The sequence below is a fragment of the Anarrhichthys ocellatus genome, unplaced genomic scaffold (genome assembly GCF_004355925.1).
Source record: "Anarrhichthys ocellatus isolate YVR2014 unplaced genomic scaffold, GSC_Weel_1.0 scaffold68, whole genome shotgun sequence".
In the NCBI taxonomy this organism is placed as follows: domain Eukaryota; kingdom Metazoa; phylum Chordata; class Actinopteri; order Perciformes; family Anarhichadidae; genus Anarrhichthys; species Anarrhichthys ocellatus.
The window spans coordinates 1,302,333-1,325,530 of NW_022280098.1; the positions used below are offsets into that span (position 1 = coordinate 1,302,333).

The window sequence follows — 23,198 nt, forward strand, 5'->3', positions numbered from 1 at the left end:
TCTCTCTCTCTGTCTGTCTGTCTCTCTCTCTCTGTCTGTCTGTCTCTCTCTCTCTGTCTGTCTCTCTCTCTCTGTCTCTCTGTCTCTCTCTGTCTCTCTCTCTCTGTCTGTCTCTCTTAATTCAATTCACTGTTTAATTCAATTTAGCTTTATTTGCATGAACAAAAATATGTTATTGCCAAAGCATTTTATAGAATACACATATTACATATTAAATACAGTGTTATACTGATGCAGTCCCATACATTTACAATGATATTACAACACTACAGTTGTATACAGTTGAATACAGTTGAATAGAGTTACTTCATTTTGTGGATCTATTACTGAGGAAGATACATGGTCAGCTGCCAGAGAAGCTGCTGTCAGTTTCTCCTCTGGACTCTTAACATGACAGGTTGATATTTCCTTTGTTTCCCCGAAGTGGAAATCTCTTCTTAGTGCAAATAACTTGTGACAGTGGAGGAGGACGTGTATCTCTGTCTCTACCTCCCACATACATGCTGGTCTCTGGGCAGACATGTCTGTCTGTTTCACTGAGCCTGTCTGTCTGTGACTGTGATCAGTCTCTGACAAAGTGCAGACATTCAGCCAATATCGTCTGTTTAGGGTCAAATAACAATTTATTCTACTTTAGATCTTTGGACAGATTCATAACTCTCTCTCTCTCTCTCTCTCTCTCTCTGTGTGTGTGTGTGTGTGTGTGTGTGTGTGTGTGTGTGTGTTTGTGTGTGTGTGTATGTGTATGTGTATGTGTGTGTGTGTGTATGTGTATGTGTATGTGTGTGTGTGTGTGCACATTTTTGTAACGTTATGAATGTGTGCACTACACATCTGTAAGGCTTAAAACAGACGTCACTGTGACTTTAGTCATCATCAGCACTGACATCTCTACATGTCCTCCGCAGAGAACACACTGTCTTCCTTTGGATTCTGTACAAATAAACTTTTTAGATGCAGCATATTTTGGGGGTTATATTGTGAACCCTCCCCCGATATGCCAGATTTGGTTGAGTCCAGGGTTCCAGTAGATCCAAGATGGCAGACCAAGCGGGGATGTGCTGAAGTTCACTTTTAACTCCAAACGCTGGAGCTTGTTATCCTCCAATCCTCCGGTCGGATCGGTGTCTGGTGAGACCGAATGCTGGTGAGTCCAGAATCACTCACAGACTTCATATTGTGTGACACCGTGTCAGAGCTGAAGCCCGATAAAGTGCAGTGAGTGTCGTTAGTTAGCTGCCGTAGCATCAGCAGCTAACGTAGCTGCAGCGTTATCTCAGGTCCCAGTGATCCCAGTGGTTAGCGTTACGGGACTGAGGGCTGTGCTGGGAGTCTGTTTCATCGGCTGGGCATCATATGGATACGTCAGCTCCTTAGAGGGAACACGAGGAAGGTCCAGGTCACGGTCCGTTCTGCTGGTCAGAGTATCACACAGAGCCACTGAGAGCTGTTAGCTCTGCGAGCATTAGCTTCATTCTAGTGGTGCTGTTGCTCAACAGGGCTAGCCGTTAGCATGCTATCTGGAACCTCTGACGAGCTGCTAACATAAAGTTGACCCTGTTTCTTTTCCACCGCCTTTCGGATAACCTTCTTGTTTTAGTGTAATGGCCCTGAGGCATTACTGACACCGAGCTGTACCTTAACGTTTATGCTTTTATTTATTTATAACCGTGGCTCATCTGTTGTGTTGTCAAAAAGTGTAGCGGTAACGATAGTGTCGTGGGAGCTGACGTTTCACACACCGGCCTCCAGGTACACGTACCCGCTACAGTCCGGGCTACTACTAGTACTAGTGCACCGGAACGATAGCTCACATCTCACCGAGCTCCGGTGAGTGGCTGCGGTTTACAAGGACTGTGTGTGTGTGTGTGTGTGTGTGTGTGTGGGGGGGGTTCTAGTGAATTATTTAGAAATAACTGAAGAGTGACTTGTTGAATGAGGCTTGGTGCTACCTGGATCAGACTAGATTACACTTGCATGGTCTAATTCTGCATCTCCAGCCAGGTGATGTGTTGGGCTGAGTGAAGTTGCAGCCATGTGACTGGTGCAGTAACAGCATCACTCTGTCCTCCTGTAGTGAACAGGATCAGAGTGCTTGATCTGTGGAACCTCAATACCTTGAGTAGCGTCTGAAGTCAGACCCTGCATGAGAATTGAAAAGATCAAATTCTAAAAGTGGACACTTGTATGCTTGGCCAGATTCTGTTGTGTTTACCTAACCTTTGATCAGTGTTGCATCGTTTTGTAAACGTTGCCCTGTTCTCCAGTACAAGTCTGTTTCTCGCTGTGGATTGTATTCATGCTGCAGCTCAAACTGGGCTCAATGCTGGTCAGGAGGGTTTGATCAGGCGTCACAACCAGGGCTGACTTCGGATCAGATGAATACATGTTCATGAAACCGTGTGAAAAATCTTTAAGACACACACACACACACACACAAATAAAGAGAGCGATGTATAGAGAGAGGGTACTCAGACCTGGGCCCTGCATGGCAGTAAACATGAAAAAGACTAAAACAATTACTTTTCAAAAAAGACCCAGATCTGAGGGAAAAGCATACCTTCACATTAGAACACATAAGAACAACTGTACAGATTATATTTATTGAGGATTGAAAGTAAGTTCCACTGGAAGCTTTTAGCAACAAGTCCTTTGTCTGATGCAATTAGAAGGTCATTAGTTATTTTCACCAGAGCTGTCTCTCTGCTGTGATGCTTTCTGAATCCTGACTGAAAATCCTCAAATAAACTATTGTTACTTAGAAAGTCACTGATTCGTGACTGCTTTCTCAAGGACCTTAGAGAGGAAGGGAAGGTTAGAGATCGGTCTATATTGAGCCAACACCTCTGGAAGAGGGTTCATTTCAGCTACTTTAAGGACTGCGGTACATGTTAGTTAGTGAACAGATAATATCTAGTAAATCCATTTTAATTCAGCCAGAGTTCGACAGGAGGCTTGTGATTCCATGTTTAGGAAACATTGTCCTGGACCATGAGGTATAACTAACATATCACAACACTTTTCTCTTTTTAATGTGGAAGCAGTCAGTTACTTTGAGTATTGCCTTCGTGCCGACAACAGCCTTGTTTTCGGGTCGTCCGTCCCTCCGTCCGTCTGCTCCATTCTCATGAACTCGATATCTCATGAACTCCTGGAGGGAGTTTCTGAAAGCTTGCTACAAACGTTCAACTCAGCGATGAACTGTTGTCAAAGGTCACTGTGACCTCACAAAACACAGTTTTGTCCACCATAACTCATATGCTAATTATGACAATTTCCCACAAATGTCTAATAGCATAAAAATGATGAAGTGATGACATTTTTGACAAACATGGATATAAACTGTAACTTGAGTAGTTGGCAGAAGCAGTAATTACATTTTTTTTTACAATAAATAAACAAACTTTATGACCTGTTTGTGTGGATTATTGACAAATAACTATTATTGGCCCCTGTACCAGGACATCCCTGTTATTTATCAGATTTGATAGACCTTGTGCATAATTGTAAAATGTGGTGTCATTCAAACAGAATACATTTTGATTGTTCAGTTTCTCGTCATCCTAACCTCGGCACGTGTTCTGAGCTCATTGTTGAAGCTGATCATCACGTCTGTCCGCTGTTTGATGCTGAGCGTTGATGGATGCTCCTATTTTTAGATAACAGGTGTGGGTGATACGGATTAACTCATCAATCATTGACTGTATGCGTCATTGTATACAATAACAATATACAGTATTTGTTATGAACAGCAGCATTATCTGGAATTCTGTCGTCAAACATCTAACCAAATGAGAAGGTCTGCTGTCTGAAGATCCAGTGAATGAAAGGAAACCTGACCAATGAAGATGTGCTTTCACAATGATGTTCTCAGTGCTGGTTGAGCTGCATCAGTGCAAAGACGTCAAATGAAGATTGTCACTTCTGATGTGACACAATCAGTGCAACACTTATGAGAAGCTGAGGACAATAACATGTAGAAAATAGCAAAAATGATAAAAAAAATATGCCTGACATTGGGAGAATGTAGGATGACAGATACCAGAGAACGGTGCGTGTATAAAGTGGATAGAAATAATACATTTAAACAGAATGCGGTCTCTATATTATCCATCCACAAGTGTCACCTTTCTCCCTGAACCCTCTGACATGACTTGACGATCATAATTGAACTCGGTGGCTTTATACCTGCTTGCCTTGGTTTCTTTCAATGCTACTTTTCTTCCCTCATGTAGGAGAAACCAAGGCCGAGGATCAGCTGAAACCATCAGCTTTCTCAGTGTAAAACACAAACCATCTGTTGGTGTTGTCCACTCGGTGGTAGAACCACGACCTAATGGTGGCTCAATAGAACCGTCACTGACGATGGTGCAGTATCAAAGACATATTGGGAAGATTTAGGTGTTTCAGATGAGCCGAGTGGCTGTGAACAAGCTCTTGTTTGAGGGCATTATTGGGGGTTTCTGGTGAAAGAGTACCTGGATGGTGTGTGAGAGCGTGTTAAGACACGGCAGGTCGGCTGTAATGAATAGTTTGTTCAGGAAGCTGTCCTCTCAGGGACTTAAATACCTCATTTTAGAGGTTTGGAAGAACCTTTTCTTTCATTTCATGGAACTGGGGTTGGGTTGGATGATGAAGTGATTACTTATGAGTGATTATTTTAGATGGGTTGTACAATGTTATGGCAATAGGAACTTTATGAATTCCATTTTCTCAAGTAGCAGTTAAGTGTAGAATATCAATTCCTCTCTGTTTTGGTATATTTTTCATCTTCGGTGATTTACAAAGGGTATCAGACTGCTCAGTGACTGCCACTGATACAAATTATTGATCATTGATGATCCATATTAACAGATACAGATCCCTTTGTTGTTTGATTATAGATTATATCTGTAAACCAGACATTTTAAATGTTATCATTTTACTTTATTAAAATAATTTATAGTGGGGTTTTTCTTCATATAAACACACTATTCAAATAAGGAAACAAAAGATTGTATTTATATTGATTAAAACAAATCTTGTCATTAGTAGTTTTAATGATGTATTATTAGTGTAAACGGCTCATAATTCATCTCTAATATATATTTATGCTAATGTAAAAACATCTCCTTCAAACTACTGGATTTATTCAAGTTTATCACCAAAACTACATGTTACGAGAACATGTGAACACATCATGATAACATTGTAATTTACCTTCATCCAGTACTCATTTTCACTGAGCAGAGCCTGAAGGCATCGTAATGTAACTGGTGAACCTCCGTTGGTTAACCTGCGATGGTTAACGTTAACCTGCGATGGTTAACGTTAACCTGTGGAATCAAACAGGTTCACATGTGTGCTGAACTGTGAGAGGGATCAGTACCGATCACCGATCAACAACGGTCCTTATACCACTAGTTATCAGTGACGGTGTTAGCCCCTTCAGCTCTGAAGTCTGTATCTATATATCTATAGAGATGTAGATGCATAGATTCATTCACTAATTAATTTGGGTCTGCACTCTTTAGTATGTTTTCAAAGCCAATAGAAGTGATCCAGTTGACACACTTTATCATAGTTAATCATAAGTTTATCATAACCAAGCACATGTTACTGAGATGTCCTGATCAAAGCTACCTTGATCCTCTGTGACGAGTTGCGTTAGTGTGGATTTAAAACTGGATGAGTACTGTGTGTACGGCTGGAGTGTTGATGGACTCCTCTGTAGTCCGTCTTACCTTCAGCTCCGTCCTTCTTTAAATCCCAGTCTGCACAGGTAGCGCTTGACACACACTTCAATGAGGATGTCATTCACTAACGTTTTACGGAGCTCTCTCGCACGCTGGAGATGAACTACCTGCTATCAGTTCAGGAGCTCAGCTCACATAACTCTGGAAGATATTTGACCTCCTAGACCTTTATCGCTCCTAAAGTAGCTAACGGGTGTGAGAGCACGAGTCGGTCTGACATTGTGATCAGCTCTGTTTCAACAGAAGACATTTTTATTTTTACACATCCAATTTTCTATAGAGCATTACTCATTGGCTCCATTTCGAGTGACCTTTGAATGAAAGCATTTCTGTGTCAGACACAGAGTTGGTTAAAGGTTACTTTCACTGAGTTCCTCTGAATGTTTAAGGTAGCATTTAGGAATGATTCTGTTCTCATAAAGCCACTACCTTGCCTGAGCAGTGAGCTCCTTTGCAGCACACAGTGACCACTAGCGTCAGTGCAGCCTGTAAACACAGCTCAGGGTCCCTGTACTCAAGGCTCAGGCTGTACCACTTTGAAAGGCTCAGGCTGTACCACTGTCTTTACTCAACTATCCTCATATCTCCACCAAAACAACCTCTTGGACCCTCACCAGTCCGGGTTCAAAGGGGGTCACTCGACTGAGACAGCCCTCCTTGCGGTGACTGAGTCGCTTCACGCAGCGAGATCTAACTCTCTCTCCTCTGTCCTGATTCTCCTGGACCTGTCTGCGGCGTTTGACACTGTTAACCACCAGACCCTCCTATCCACCCTCGAGGGGATGGGCGTTTCAGGCTCTGCACTCTCCCTGTTTGCATCCTACCTGACAGGTCGATCCTACCAGGTGTCATGGAGGGGCTCTGTGTCGGAACCACGCATGCTGACTATGGGGGTTCCACAAGGCTCAGTCCTGGGCCCCCTACTCTTCTCGCTCTATACAACATCTCTGGGTTCTGTTATTCGCTCGCATGACTTCTCTTACCATTGTTATGCCGATGACACCCAGCTGGTCTTGTCATTTCCCCCCGGGGACACTCAAGTGGAGGCACGCATCGCTGCGTGCTTGGCTGACATCTCGAAGTGGATGACGACACACCACCTCAAGCTCAACCTGGACAAAACCGAGCTACTGTTCCTCCCGGGGAAGGGTTGCCCGCACCGAGACCTGTCCATCACCATTGATGATACCGTGGTGACGCCAACTCGGACTGCCAGAAACCTGGGTGTGACCCTGGATGACCAAATGTCGTTCTCAGCAAACATTGCATCGGTTACACGCTCCTGCAGATTCCTGCTCTACAACATCAGGAGGATTCGCCCCTTCCTCACTGATGAGATGGCGCAGGTGCTAATCCAGGCTCTTGTCATCTCCCGCCTGGACTACTGCAACTCACTACTTGCCGGAGCCCCGGCGTCGGCATCGGCCATCCGACCTCTGGAGCTTGTCCAGAAAGCTGCAGCTCGCCTGGTGTTCAATCGCCCCAAGTTCTCCCACACAACTTGCCTTCTCCGTTCTCTACACTGGCTACCTGTAAGAGCCCGCATCCAGTTTAAGACTCTGGTGCTAGCCTACAGGGCAGTGAAAGGAACAGCTCCTTCCTATCTCCAGGCCATGGTCAAGCCCTACACCCCCGCACGACCACTTCGCTCTGCTGCCTCGGGGCGACTGGTTGCCCCGTCGCTCAGAGGTCCCTGCGGCCGAACAACCCGGTCGCGGCTGTTTTCTGTCCTGGCCCCACAGTGGTGGAATGAACTCCCCACTGACGGCAGAGTCGCTGCCCATCTTTCGGCGCAGGCTGAAAACTCACCTCTTCAAGAAGGCCTACCCTTCCGCTTAGCACTTACTTAGCATCTATTGTATTGTATTCATACTAGCTTATTGCACTTATTGTTTTTATATTAGTTTGTGGCACTTATTGCATTCGTTTGTTTCTGCACTGTACGTTGGCTCTGGTTTATGCTCTTAGATGCTTGTTTGAGGAAAGGACATGCACTTATTACTTCTGGTGACTAAAACCGATGTTGAATACACTTATTGTAAGTCGCTTTGGATAAAAGCGTCTGCTAAATGACTGTAATGTAATGTAATGAAACTGATGATTTATTTCTCTGCTGTGGTTATTATTTTATCCCCCTTCACACCCCTCCCCACCTCACATTCTCTGGTTCTGTCCGGTCCCCCAGTGTTGCAGCTCGGCTCAGTAATCCATTAAACAGATCTCATTAGGACCACAGTCTCTCTTTATGAACTATTCCTCCCCCTCATCTTCCTCACCTTCAACCCGTCTGTCTGTCTTTGTCTAGCGTTTTGTTAAGCAGCACTGGTCGCTGTTCAGATGGACTACTTGGACCTGGTAGTGTTTGTGTGGACAGGGTGCTGTTCCAGCCCTGCATTAATGCTCCCCATGTTACTCTTGTTACAGGCTGTAGATGTCATGTCGCGGTGCAAACCTCATCCCAACTACATGTGAGTCCAATGGTCGGAGGTAACCACCAGGGTCGTGGTAATAAACATAAGGGAAAGTGTGTGTTAATTAGTGGCGGGCTGTGCATTTTCTACCTGGGCCTTCTGTGCTGTCCTACTGAGCTACATTTTTTGTTTCTAGGGGTGTAACAATACACGTATTCGTAATAAACGGTTCGGTACGAGGCTTATGAACCGAACAATATGTTTGAATAATACTAGTGCATTTGGAAAATGCAGAAGCTTAAATTGTGGGAAATATAATGTTTGAACCCGGAACAATAACAAAAAACAGCTGAGGCCCCGCGTGTGTTCAGGGAGGCTAAGCTAAACTAGCTTAGCGGGGAAACAACAGCAGTTAGCTGTTCCCTACTGATTCAAACAGAATCAAATGTCCGAAATAACCCGCGATGACGGGATGCTTCGTCATTAATGGACAAGTCAGAACCAATGTAATTAACACAATGACAAGAACCAGTCACATATATTTATATGACAACATAAAATGTCAAGCATGACAAATCAACGCTGGAGCACGAGCCATTCATATTATTCATAAAAACTATACGACAGACAAATGAACACAGTAGTAACGCTACTGCAGATGTAAAAACTAAAGCAGTTCACTTACCAAAGCTGCCTTCACTTAAAGACAAAGTCCATCCTCCTTTCTTTGTTAACAAAGTCAGTAACTCCTAAATCCATTTCTCCTCCTTCAGCCATTCAGTGTTAAAAAAACAAAGCTAGGTAAAAAAAAATCTACACCAAACAAAACACTAAAAATGTCATAACTTCTCTTACATATGCTTCAACCTAAACTCTTACTGAACACTAAGATCTGCTAGCTAGCTTTGTGTTTGACAAAAGTCACGCTGGCCCACTGACCAATCACGGCGCACCTTAATGCAGACGTACTTAGCAGGCTACCTGGGTAGCAGTGGAACGTCAAAGAATGCATCCAACATGTCAAACTAAAGATCTGACTGGTTGAAGACTATGACAATCAACAATATCGTCCCCATTTACTTAAACTGCAAAGGCTCTCTAGAGCAGTGATTCTCAACTGGTGGGGCGCGGGCCTGTTTTCATTGGGCCTTTGCCTGGGAAAAAAAAAATAAAAAAAATCCTGTGCTTTTATTTTTATTTTGAAGGGGATTTTTTTAATGCAGCGGAATGCCGTCTATTCACAATCCTTAACAATATTTGCCTTGTAATGCTAATATCAGCAGAGGATAAACTGAAAACTATACCTATATGACACTATAAGTAGACAAATTGAAGACATGTCGGATGACATCAAACTACAGACCACAGCTCGAATTTAGGCAAGTGGTCATTTTGCATTACAAATGGACAAATCTACAGACATAATAAACAAAGCAGTTTTACTCGTTTACGTGAAACATGTGTGGGACGGGGACTGACAGGAACAATTTCTCTGCACAAGAGAGCTCCCTATACTACGACTGCAGAGGACATGTTCAGCTCAGGTTCAAACTGCACCATCTTTACTTTAAATGAATTTGAGAAGTTGAACATTTTCCGCGATTTGGGTCGCGGCTTGGCATTAAGGGGTGATGGTGGGTCCCGCAGCCAGACCAGGGGCTGAATCTGATTGGATAAAAGCTCTCCTTAAAACAAGCTGTGCTGGAAGCAGAGCAACAGAGGAAGACAGTAGCTGTGCAATGAGATAATAAGCTCATGGGGAAAATGATTATAATACATGTAGTGTATTTATGAAAAATGATTAAGTTATAAAATAGCTATAACTTTGTGATTGTCTAGGCCAGCAGAGAAGGCTTAGCTGGCCCTGACGGCCCACCACTGGTGTTAATACAGTTTATAATGGAGCATTAATATCAGTTGTGTTCTTTGGGAGAGCCGTGTTGTAAAACACATCCCTCTGAACCCCAAGCAGTTCAGCAGCGTTTCTTTCACTTTCTCTCCGTGGCCTCGTTTTTCACTGCAACGTAAAAGTCGTGCTCCTCTATGGAAACAGCACCATCATGGCTAGAAGCAGAGAGAACTCAGATGTCTGTTGTGTAGTATACAACACAATGTCGTAAATCATAAAAAAGAAAGAAAAAAACGCACGTTGAATTTCTTTGATAATTTATTTTACAAAATGTGGAAAACAATGGAATGAAACGTTTCTCCGAGTGCCTACAAGTGTTACCGAGGTTTGACTAAAGGAGGCTCTGCGTGCTATATTCATTGAACTATACAGCTCAGTCAAAGTTTCACAAAACGTTTGTCATGTCTGTCTCAGGCGAGACAACTGAGCAGTGGCGGCTGGTGGAACATGTTCTAGGTAGGGCCATCCTATCAATTTCAGCAAACATCCCAGTATGATTTAATGCAAAAAAATTAAAGTATCAAACACGCATTACTACTTTGCAGTTAAATATTTAACATTTATTCCAACACGAAAAAAAGCAGTAAATAACACTTATATAATATAATATAACATGTTTATTTATTGAGATGCCCCTATGGACCTTGTTATAGGAGGTAAAGATCAGGAGAAGCAAACATGAAGTGTAATTATGAATACTGATGTTAAATTAAGCTATGATGAGTTTTCACTGTTAATTTACCATCTCAATTAAATGTTGATGCCTCCATGACCAAGTTAAGCAGATGAGACTGAGGACAACTACGTAGAAGAAAAGATGTTCACTTTGCCTAATATGTAGCTTGACAGAGTTCTCCATGTGTGCCCTGGTGTTCTCATGTTTCCTTACCTCCTCATCCCTCACTCCCGTAGCTGTCCGTGCTGGATCTGTCCCCGTTGTTTTAAAAAGCTAAATACGTTATTAGCATGACGTCATCCAGCTAGCCAAACCTGTCTGGTGTACAGCTAGTACAGAAGCTTCGCATGTACTGCTTCCCTTTCCCGCTAGTCTGCTGTCTGATTGTGAGGTCAGGCTGATCTGATATCAGCTCTTTGGTCTGCAGAATCTCCGCCAAAGTTCTCCTCTCAAACGAGACTTGGAGGAGTAGTGCTGGCCTGTAGAGACTTCTCCTGACGAGAACGCGCAGCTAGGGGGGCCAAATCGTTTTGGCCCCACGCTGAATCTATTTGAGGGCGCTGATTGGCTAAATTGTATGTCACTCATTTATATTTTTAATCAGCAATTGGCTAAACTGCTTCATAGACCCGCCTCTTTTGGGCCAAAACGATTTGGCCCCCCTAGCTGCGCGTTCCGAGACGTGTCGTGCACACAGGCGGAGAGGACGAGCAGGAAAAGCATATATTTTGCGCAGATATCATATTTTACACATATTACTGGGTACATTCCATAGTTCAAAAACACAAATATTGACAATTTGTATAATTTATGATTATTATAACTTTTTTTTTTTTTTTTGTTTTTGTATGGCTCAAGGTGGGGCCAGGCCCCATGGCCCTCTATTGGCCAGCCGCCACTGCAACTGAGTATTTCAATTGCCTTTCAACGGCTCTCAACATGGCAACAGCGAGCCGGCGACTCAAAGCTAACAGTGCTAGCAACAGAGCTAACAGCGTTAACCTGAGGGGGAACAGGAGGACGACGCTGTCAGTCTGGACAGCATTATCAGCTGTAACCACCGTATGAGAGCAAGGCAGAGCGGCAGGCGTGAGCTAACCAGTGGGGCATGCTCACATGCACGCTCATATGTACTAATGTGCACTAAAAGGCTCACTGTGATAACAACAAGTAGCTGAATCACTGCTAGTGATGGGTATCAATTATCTATACTTGTTACAGTCAGCTCCATACCCTCCTCACTCTACCTGTCAGCCACTCCCTCTTCGTCAGTCTAACTCCCTTCACCTGTTCACTCACCTGCCTCTGATCACTAACCAAGCCACTATATAGACTCCTGCCTCTCAAACACTCATTTCCAGATTGTTCTACTTGCTATTCGATGCCAGACTTTCCAGCACTTTATCCCGGACTGATTTCCTGTTGTCGACTCTTCCTGCCCTGGATCTACCCGTCCCGCTGGACTCCCGGTAAACTCACCAGCCTCCTGTTCCTGACCTGGATTCATTCTGCCTGCCAATTCTGCTGCCCTGCCAGAGACTTTGATGTGTCAGTCTGTACCTGTTGAGTTTATAATAAAAGCCAACGGTTCCTGGAATCTAGTGTGCTGCAATTGGGTCTATATACAATCGTTACAGTACAATCTGGCCAGTCATGGACCCAGCGCACACCTCTTCACCACAGTCCCGTTTCGAGAGGATCGAGGGGATCCTCCAGCAGCATGAGGCGCTGATGGCCAATGTTCCCAGCCCTGGAGAAGGTTTCCTGCCCTTCTGCCCAGGCCTTCGTCCGCCGCTTCTGCCGCACCTGGGCCGAAGCCAGAGCAGCGCTCCTCCGCACAGCCAAATGGTACTTCACACCGCCCAACTGGTGCCGCACCAAAGCCCTCATCTACCATTGATGGAAGTCCTGCCTACACGGTTCGCTGCCTGCTTTGTTCCCGCCGCCGTGGGGGAGGCCTGCAATACCTGGTCGACTGGGAGGGCTACTGTCCAGAAGAAAGATCCTGGTCCCAGCTCGACACATTCTGGATGCAACCTCTCATCAGGGAGTTTCACCGCTGCCATCCTGACCAGCCCTCCAAGGCTGGTCAGCTGGGTGCCCACTGGGGCTACCCAGCTACATTCTGTTCCCCCTCTTCCATCTGTAACATCAGATGTTAGGAGGAGTCTCCCTCTGATGGACAGTAGAGATAATGCAAGTCTTAAGACACTTGTGTGTGTGTGTGTGTGTGTGTGTGTTTGTGTTTTGTTGGACACAGAGCAGGGGTAGAGGCTGCAGCAATAATAAATGACACAAATAACGTTAAAAAGTACAGATTATGAGAATCAATACTCTGGTCTACCGGGTTTTTGGTACCCATCCCTAATCACTGCATCGGTCTCCTGCTGATGTGTGTTTGTCTGCTGTTTGTTTTAGGCCTCACAGTACTTCCAGCTTCCAGTTGCTATAGTCAGTCAGAGGCTGAATGTTTTATCTTTAATCTTTAGTTAAACCATAAGCGCCACACACAACACAACTGGAAGCTCCATGATGGGATGTTTCTTATTGCACTGCTCTTTGCTCCTTACTTTAAAATAAATCTAAAACAGTTATTGATGGTACTGATTATTCACAAATTATTCATGTCCATCGAATCCTTGAACTTGAGCTGTCTGAGACTGTCTCTCCAGGCCTCCCTGAATGACTCCTCCATACTCAAAGTAGAGAATTGACGAGGCCTCGCTTGTTTTCATTTCACGTTGAAAGTTCTGCTCATATTGTATGAAACCTCTTGGATTTGTTATTTGAAATAATCAGAATACAGCTTTATCAACATGTTTTCTTTTCTCTTTCTCCTCCCTTTCTGCTCTCTCCATCTCTCTCTAGCAGGGGTCCTCTGGATCAACGGGTTTTCAGACCCTGCAGTGTTTTCCAGGTGAGACTTGCACACCTTTCTCAATCTACAACAGTCCAATACTTCAACCTCTTCTTCCAGAGGGAGAGGCTTCCTTTGGATTCTTGGTGGTTTCCTTGAACTAAAAGCTACTTAAACCTCTCACTACCATTTGGGGCTGCAGACACGTCAGAATTACCATTAGACAGCTGTAAGGATGGCTCCTGATTTTCTAATCTAATTAAATTATAAAAAAATCAAATAGTTTATGCGACAATTGTCTTATCATAAGTAAATCTTGACTGAATAGTTCCCAGTGATTATCAAATAGTGTTTTTGCTTAATATGCTCATCCCTAATAAGAACTGAATGTTGACCCCCCTCAACTCTTCGTTCATCTCACCCTCCTCTGTCCTCATCCTCTAGGTGTCTTTCTGGGATGTCCAGGCTCGGGGGCCTGAGGGGGCTCAGCCCTGAAGCACAGAGAGACTACACAAGCCTCTACAGATGGACGCATCCACATGTAGAGACACCTGCACAGCTGCTTGAGAGAGAGAACTGACCAATCAACAAACTTCTCCCTCTTCGGTCGCCTAACATTTGACATTCCATCCATCAAACAATCATCCATCCTTCCGTTTTTCCATTCAGTCGTCTAGAGTGTGCTAGAAGTGGAGAGCAGGTAACGGATGATGCTGGCCATAGTGACCTAGTGTAAATGGCTATTCCTCAGCACAGATCAGTGCCAGTATCGACTGCTCAATCTTCCTCCTCCACTCCCCCCTCCTCTCCCCCCTCCTCTACCTCTCTGCTCTCCTTCCCTGTTCACCGCTGCCGCTCGCTGCCCGGTCCCGCCTCTCCCCTCCAACACCATGGTAGGTGCAGGCTTGGGCGTGTGGAAGCTAATGCGAGGTGTCCGCCAGCTGGAGCTCCACCGCCTCATCCTGGCACTTATCATCTTCTGCTTACTGTCCATGGCCTTCCTAGCTTACTATGTCTCCAACAGCCCCAAAATCAAGGAGGCCCCCCCTTTGCCCTTCAGTGACTGTGGCGGAGGAGGGGGGATGTCGCCGGGAGCGAGCACCGGAACTGCCGGAGGAGGGCCAGGTGTCCAGAGGGCACCGCTTTTCCTCCCCCAGCGCCAAGGCAGACTACGGCAGGTAAAGGCGGTGGACAACTCCAGGACAGAGCCCGTGGTTCTGGTGTTCGTGGAGAGCATCTACTCCCAGCTGGGCCAGGAGATTGTAGCCATATTAGAGTCCAGCCGCTTCCACTACCGGACAGAGATTGCTCCTGGTAAAGGAGACATGCCCACATTAACGGAGCATAACCGTGGGCGCTACACACTGATCATCTATGAAAATGTGTTGAAATATGTCAATCTGGATGCTTGGAACCGCGACTTGCTGGACAAGTACTGTGTTGAGTATGGAGTAGGCGTCATTGGCTTTTTTAAAGCGAATGAAAACTCTCTCCTCAGTGCACAGCTCAAAGGTTTCCCCCTCTTTCTACACTCACACCTGGGACTCAGGGACTACCGCATCAACCCCAATGCTCCTCTACTCTACATTACCAAGCCCAACCAGGTGGAGCAAGGCTCTCTACCAGGGGATGACTGGACCATTTTCCAGTCCAACCACTCTACCTATGAACCAGTGCTTCTGGCCAGCACCAAGTCCTCTGAGGCACTGGCACATTTTGGACCCAGCCCCTTGCGGGCTCTCTACGCCACCGTGGTCCAGGACTTGGGGCTCCACGATGGCATTCAAAGGGTTCTCTTTGGAAACAATCTCAACTACTGGCTTCACAAGCTGGTGTTTGTGGACTCCATTGCCTACCTGACAGGGAAGAGACTGTGCTTGTCTTTGGACCGCCACATCCTGGTGGACGTAGATGATATATTCGTTGGCAAGGAGGGAACCCGTATGAAGGTGTCGGATGTGGAGGTGAGTGATACGGAGTCAATACAAGACACCACACATGATCAGACATTAGCTTTAGTTGGCTCTCACTTTGCGTAGTAGTTGAATGTGAGATGTTGACACAGGTTCATATAAAGAGGACTTCAGATGGTATGCCAAGGAAGTGTAGTTAAAGAATCAGTTCAGTTTGTAGGATGACTATTGTTGAGTAATTCATTTGAAGTAAGGTGGATTAATGAACGAACTGTAATTGATATGTTTATAATGAAAATACATCAAATGATAATGTGATATGTTTGTAATATTCTGCCCAATAGTTTGTATTTGCACTATGACACTCTCAGATGATACATGCAGCTTAGAATCCAGTGCTTTGGCTGCCTAATTACACATCCGGATTTATAACTCACAAATATGACTTCACTCACAAAACAATATTTTATCCTCTGAATTTCTGGAGATATGCATTCCTTCTGTGTAGTTTCTGTTGGATCGTTGGCAGACACATGTCCCACCAAGCCATTTATAGATTTATTAGCTAGACTGGATATTCATTACTGATCTGCAATGTCAATTCAAGATACCTGGAATTGTATCTGACAGGTCAAAATTCTAATTTTAGATATCTGTAATTACATTTTGACTAGAACAATTCAAACTACTTTTGCCATTTGTGTGTATGGGGTTTCTTATTACAGATATAATTCAGTTGCAGCTATCTGCAACTGAATTATGATTGTTCATAATTCCAATTGAAGATATCGGTTTTCCCGCATTTTAGTTTGAGTAATCTTGACTAATGACATTCGAGCAGGCTTTGGGTGAATGCAGGTAAACAGGCCATGTGGAGAACTCAGTGGCTGAAATGCATTCTGGGAAGGCAGCGGCTATCGTCTGACAATGAGTTAGCCTTTCATTGGTTTAAAATGAGCTTGTCTAGTGTTTACTTGTAAAACAATCCACTCGTACCATACACTGTGTCGAAGTGGGCGTAGCCATGGTGACGCCACTCATTGGTTTGTGGACTGATGTTTTGAAGCCTCAAGTTCAGCGGTTCAGCTGTTGCAAACTTGTCTTTTGCAACCAGTGAACGGAGATGATCATATTTGGATTGTGGAAGAGTGACTTAGAAATGCCGTATATGACTCTGGTAAAGACCTGTCAATCACTGTAAGCCCCGCCATAAAGCATCCCCTGCTTTATGGTCTGTTTGACTCTAAATGGACCATAATTTACTAAATGATCATGCTGTATTGAAGAACTCTTGTAGTCTATTACTTTGTTAATTGCTGCAATGAGATCTGAGAAATTGTCACCATATGGGGTCTGGCGCCTACATTAAAGGCTTCACCAACACTGACAGAGAAAAACCCAATGTAACAAGTGTAAAGCAGCAGCTGGACATGGACCCACTAATCAAGAGGACAGAGATGTAGAGCTCTGTCTGGAAGCTGCTGCTTGTAAGGTAGAATTCATGCTTATGTTGCTGGCTGTGAGACTGTGTCTGTCTTGGGTTTTACAGATCTGATCCTTCTGTTAGATTCTATTCCATCACTCTTCCTGCCTTCTCTACTTGAACACGTCAGGATGCTGCTCAGTGGTTATTAGGTAGCACAGGGACGATTGGGCCCATGGTTCTCTCTGTGGTCTCTTTGTTTGGTGCTCTCCTGTCCTGTTAGTTCATATTTCTTCCGGGCCGTCAGTGTTGCTTCCACTGTCAAAAGACACCCTGGTCAGATGAATAGCAAACTAGGTGTAACAGTTGTCCTGTGAAAGACCTGACCCCACGGCTGCCTGTCACCCATTGTATGCATGTTTCACTCTTGAGTTTTCAATGACACCATGGTGAGGCCATGTCTATCATAGGAGACCCCCCTGAAATGGGACAAAGCTAGTGTGTCTCCATCTGAAAAATATGTTCATAAACATGCGGTTACATTAGAATATTAACACTTATTGTACAGGTCACCTCCATACTGATCTGTAGAATGATTATAAAAATGCTTCTTCTGTGAAATAACATTGCAGAAAGCAGCATAAAGACATCCGTAACAAAAGAGTTTGCATAAAGTCGTTAGGACATGTGCCTTGGGGCTTGCAGGATCATTGAGGTGAAGCAACATTGGTTCATTTTGTAATCCTTCAATAAGTATGAAATGAAATGATGCTTCCACTGAGTAAGAGTGAGGTGTGTTTTTCATCCTTTCACAGGCATTGCTCAACACTCAAAACAAGCTGAGAGCGCTGGTCCCTAATTTCACCTTCAATTTGGGATTTTCAGGAAAGTTCTATCACACAGGTATGGATCATCTGACCTTCTTGTATCGACAAAGCTTTGTGTTTGAAATGTGGTGTTGTAGCACAGCTCTGGGTCTTTGACCTTTTGTACCTGGAAAGAGGAAAGAGGGGCCATCATCTCTGCCTTTGACACGACAAGCTTTGGTGGGAGTTTGCAATGACTCCTTTGGAAGAATTAGTTGCCTTATTTATCCAGGAAAAAGCAAATTGTAAAATTGGGACAATTAACTGAACTCTAATATTAACCATATTAAAGGATGCAATTCAAAATAACTGTGCAAACCAATACTCTAACTTACCGGACAAGCGTGTACGATTGAGTGACATCTAGTGGTGAGGTTGCAGATTACAACCAACTGAAACTTCTCCGGTGTGCCAAGCGTGTCGCAGAGCTACGGTGGTCGTTGACAAAACGCGAAAGTGTTTGCTATGTCCTGAGTGCACACAGTGCTGGTAAACTTCAGCTGCTGTCCATGAACGTAGTTGTACTTTTCTTCTTATTAAAAACAAAACTATTTGTTAGGATTCACAGATTACTCTGTGGCACCTACACCTTTTCACAAATCATTTTCCATCCATGATGTTGACCGTTTCTAGTTTCTTTCTCCACCATATAGGTGTTCTAAAAGGAAATGGATGTGTTCAGGGATGCATGCAGCTGGGGGTGGGAGGAGAACATCTGTCTTTATCCTGTGGAGCTCATAGGATCCTTTTTTGTAAAGTAACATGAGGCCAGATGTTGCACTAAAAACACAGGAAATGTGACTGATCGTGGATGTGCTCAATTTATTACCAACACCGACATAGAAAGGATGTGTGTTTTCAGGAACTGATGAAGAGGATCGGGGAGACGACATGCTGCTCCAGCACAGGATGGACTTCTGGTGGTTCCCTCACATGTGGAGCCACATGCAGCCTCACCTCTTTCACAACGTCAGCGTCTTGGCAGAGCAGATGAGGCTCAACAAGATCTTTGCTCAGGTTAGCCGCTCTATTACTGCACACATGGCCAGTGTGGCTGCATGGAGAGTGGAAGGAGCAGGACGACACTGTGTTGGCGATTGTGGCTAAGTGGATAGCAGGGCCGGCGGTTCGAACCCCGGCTCCGGCTCCGCTAGTCGCATGTCGATGTGTCCTTGAGCAAGACACTTAACCCCAAAATTGCTCCCGTAGCTGTGCCTACGGTGTAGAAATGTGATAGAATCTGAATTGTAAGTCGCTTTGGATAAAAGCGTCTGCTAAATGACTGTAATGTAATGTGTTCCTTTGGGACCACATGGCTACAGGAGTGGTGTCGGCTTTGACCTCGTTCTGTAGAGGGAGATGGCAGCTCAACAGTAGATGCCACATCGAAGTGGTCAGAGAGCTGGAAATTTGAGATGCAGCTCTGCATTGTGTGTGTCAAGTTATTAATATCTGGGTTGATGATGTGTGAGACACAGATTTGATGCTAAATTTGGCCTTTTGTTACCACTCGAGTATTGATAAGAATCATCAAAGATCCCCTCGAGAAACGACCTCTAGCTCACCCGGAGCTTTTTTGACGATTTGCATGGCGATAACTTGTGTTGTGTGAACTGCTCAGAAACCCCCTTATTGTCAGTATACGTAGACAAGCCATCTGTCGTCTGAATGCTGAAGGTTTCTGTTTTGAGGTTGTAAAGTTTCATGAGGCTGTGATTATCCTAGAGGGCACAACAGGTCATTTTATACAGGGAAGTCAAGTCTGTCCTTGTGAAATGGCTATTGTTGGGACCAACATGAATACCGTTGGACTCATTGCATCCACAAGAGCCTCAGCTATACAGTCAAACCCAATCTATGCAATTCAAGACTGCTTAGGCCATAGAAATACAATAGGAGTAGAACTGATGCTGAACTGTTTACCATGGTCATTTGACTAGTACAAAAAAACAATGGGGATTGTTGTCAGTGGACCCCTAAAGTGTTGTAGCAGCTCGTTGGGAAGAGAGCAGATGCGGTCTGGAGATGTATTGCTGGAGCTTGTTCTTCTCCAGAGGGTCAGGAGTATTTCTGTTTAGGGATAAAACAGAAATACTTAAATACACCATTTTAGAATAGGTGACAACAACACACTCGTGCTGCTTGCAAACAACTGCATTGTTTTTGCCCCAAACTGCATGGGATTAGCATCGAGTGGGCATATCAGGGGAACCCTGTGAATGTGGCCGTGCCAGTTTCCCCCTTTCTTTCCCCCGACAAGCCGACGTGGTTGATACCGATGGAATCCTTTTTAGTCTCATATGACTGTAGCTTCACTCTAGTTTTAAAGCTGTTTCAGCCTCTGGACAGTATGTTGGCGGGCTGTGGGATCGCTACCCGGTTAAAGAGATGTTTAGTATTTAGAGAAGCAGACCTAGATATACTTTATTCTCTCCTGACTTTAACTTTCTTTTTACCATCTTGCTTACCCCTTCGCACCCTGTCCTCTCTCCACACCTCCTCTCCAGGAGCATGGCATCCCAACAGACATGGGCTATGCAGTGGCTCCGCACCACTCTGGGGTTTACCCAGTTCACAGCCAGCTCTATGAGGCCTGGAAGTCTGTGTGGGGCATCAAGGTGACCAGCACTGAGGAATACCCTCATCTGAGGCCAGCTCGATACCGCCGCGGCTTCATCCACAATGGGATCCAGGTCAGTCCACGGTCCACCTGCATTGCAGTAGTGTAGACATATTTTTCAGTCAAAACAGAAGATTGATGTGGACAGTTGAGCAGAAAATAGTTTTCAGAGTTTGCTGCACAACAGCAACATGATTTCTGGAAGTCACTGAGAGCAATTCAAATGTACATTTCGAATGCTTTGAGCACGCACACATGAAATTGCATTTACCTCCATTCTATTAAGCCCAGTTCAGACCAAAGGAGAGACGAGTTGGAACATGCAACTGCTTGCAATGCAGCGGTCTGCAATGTTCTGTCAGTTTACACCAATCGAGGGAGCCTGGCCACAGAATTACTAAATGTGCGGGTCATATGGATTGTCTTGTTTGATTGGCTGTTAGAACCGGTGACATGGCTTACGGTCCAAAACCAGCTACTGGCATCATCATGACACCATCAGCCCACTTGATTTGAGCAGAGATGGGCCAGCTCTCTCTCTCTCTCACACACACACACACACGCACACAGCAACGTTCTAAAACTGTTTCGTCTCTAATCTATGGTCTGAACTGGGCAGAACTTCCCTTCATTGGACTTTGTTTATAGTACAGCATCATAGCGAGTTCACAGGGTTACACAAACATCACATATCTAAGAAGTTTCCTGGCACTAAGTTGGACAGAGATAGCTCAGGAGCACGGTGCATAGATGTGGGGTACAGAGCTGACAGTCCTTGAAGCAGGATGTTTTGTTGGACACGTGTCAGAGGGCAGGACAGTAAAAATAAGAGAATAATCTGATGTCAGGGAAATTAATTTCAACATTTCCTTTGAGAATGAACTACTACACCATCAATCAGAGCTCCCCAAACAGATGATACTGACATCTGAAATAGCTATGTTATGTTCAGGATCATATTAAAGTACAGTTAGTAGTTTATGGGTTTGGGTTTCTCACTGTGGCAACCCACCAAAGTCTATTTTGTCCCGCCACAGTTTCATAATGAACTGAACATATTTTTTATATATATACAGGTGCTGGTCATATAATTAGAATATCATCAAAAAGTTGATTTATTTCACCAATTCCATTCAAAAAGTGAAACTTGTCTATTATATTCATTCATTACACACAGACTGATATATTTCAAATGTTTATTTCTTTTAATTTTGATGATTATAACTGACAACTAAGGAAAATCCCAAATTCAGTATCTTAGAAAATTAGAATATTGTGAAAAGGTTCAATATTGAAGACACCTGGTGCCACACTCTAATCAGCTAATTAACTCAAAACACCTGCAAAGGCCTTTAAATGGTCTCTCAGTCGTGTAGTAGGCTACACAATCATGGGGAAGACTGCTGACTTGACAGTTGTCCAAAAGACGACCATTGACACCTTGCACAAGGAGGGCAAGACACAAAAGGTCATTGCAAAAGAGGCTGGCTGTTCACAGAGCTCTGTGTCCAAGCACATTAATAGAGAGGCGAAGGGAAGGAAAAGATGTGGTAGAAAAGAGTGTACAAGCAACAGGGATAACTGCACCCTGGAGAGGATTGTGAAACAAAACCCATTCAAAAATGTGGGGGAGATTCAGAAAGAGTGGACTGCAGCTGGAGTCAGTGCTTCAAGAACCACTACGCACAGACGTATGCAAGACATGGGTTTCAGCTGTCGCATTCCTTGTGTCAAGCCACTCTTGAACAACAGACAGTGTCAGAAGCATCTCACCTGGGCTAAAGACAAAAAGGACTGGACTGCTGCTGAGTGGTCCAAAGTTATGTTCTCTGATGAAAGTAAATTTTGCATTTCCTTTGGAAATCAGGGTCCCAGAGTCTGGAGGAAGAGAGGAGAGACACACAATCCACGTTGCTTGAGGTCCAGTGTAAAGTTTCCACAGTCAGTGATGGTTTGGGGTGCCATGTCATCTGCTGGTGTTGGTCCACTGTGTTTTCTGAGGTCCAAGGTCAACACAGCCGTATACCAGGAAGTTTTAGAGCACTTCATGCTTCCTGCTGCTGACCAACTTTATGGAGATGCAGATTTAATTTTCCAACAGGACTTGGCACCTGCACACAGTGCCAAAGCAACCAGTACCTGGTTTAAGGACCATGGTATCCCTGTTCTTAATTGGCCAGCAAACTCGCCTGTGGGGTATTGTGAAGAGGATGATGCGAAATGCCAGACCCAACAATGCAGAAGAGCTGAAGGCCACTATCAGAGCAACCTGGGCTCTCATAACACCTGAGCAGTGCCACAGACTGATCGACTCCATGCCACGCCGCATTGCTGCAGTAATTCAGGCAAAAGGAGCCCCAACTAAGTATTGAGTGCTGTACATGCTCATACTTTTCAGTTGGCCAAGATTTCTAAAAATCCTTTCTTTGTATTGGTCTAATTTTCTGAGATACTGAATTTGGGATTTTCGTTAGTTGTCAGTTATAATCATCAAAATTAAAAGAAATAAACATTTGAAATATATCAGTCTGTGTGTAATGAATGAATATAATAGACAAGTTTCACTTTTTGAATGGAAGTATTGAAATAAATCAACTTTTTGATGATATTCTAATTATATGACCAGCACCTGTAGATCACAGTTGGGTGAAAAAGTGTTTGCCCCCTTCCTGATTTCTTATTTTTTTGCATGTTTGTCACACTTAAATGTTTCAGATCATCAAACAAATTTAAATATTAGACAAAGATAACACAAGTAAACACAAAATGCAGTTTTTAAATGAAGGTT

General features: G+C 44.2%; 1 protein-coding gene across 4 annotated transcripts in view; it reads left to right on the plus strand.

Moving 5' to 3' along the window:
• Positions 1-877: 877 nt before the first annotated feature.
• Positions 878-23,198, plus strand: part of ndst2a (N-deacetylase/N-sulfotransferase (heparan glucosaminyl) 2a) — a 54,995-nt gene continuing 32,674 nt past the window's right edge. For 2 of the 4 annotated variants that reach the window (XR_004213685.1, XM_031873062.1), the window contains exons 1-6: positions 878-1,147; positions 13,603-13,648; positions 14,033-15,552; positions 17,740-17,827; positions 18,653-18,807; positions 20,298-20,483. Coding sequence is in view for 3 of the 4 variants with exons in the window: in XM_031873062.1 (XP_031728922.1) it covers positions 14,479-15,552; positions 17,740-17,827; positions 18,653-18,807; positions 20,298-20,483 (1,503 nt within the window). In the remaining variant the exon portion in view is untranslated. Of the gene's footprint in view, positions 1,148-8,159; positions 8,204-13,599; positions 13,649-14,032; positions 15,553-17,739; positions 17,828-18,652; positions 18,808-20,297; positions 20,484-23,198 lie in introns of all 4 variants that reach the window. The other 2 variants (XM_031873064.1, XM_031873063.1) reach the window with 2 other exon arrangements.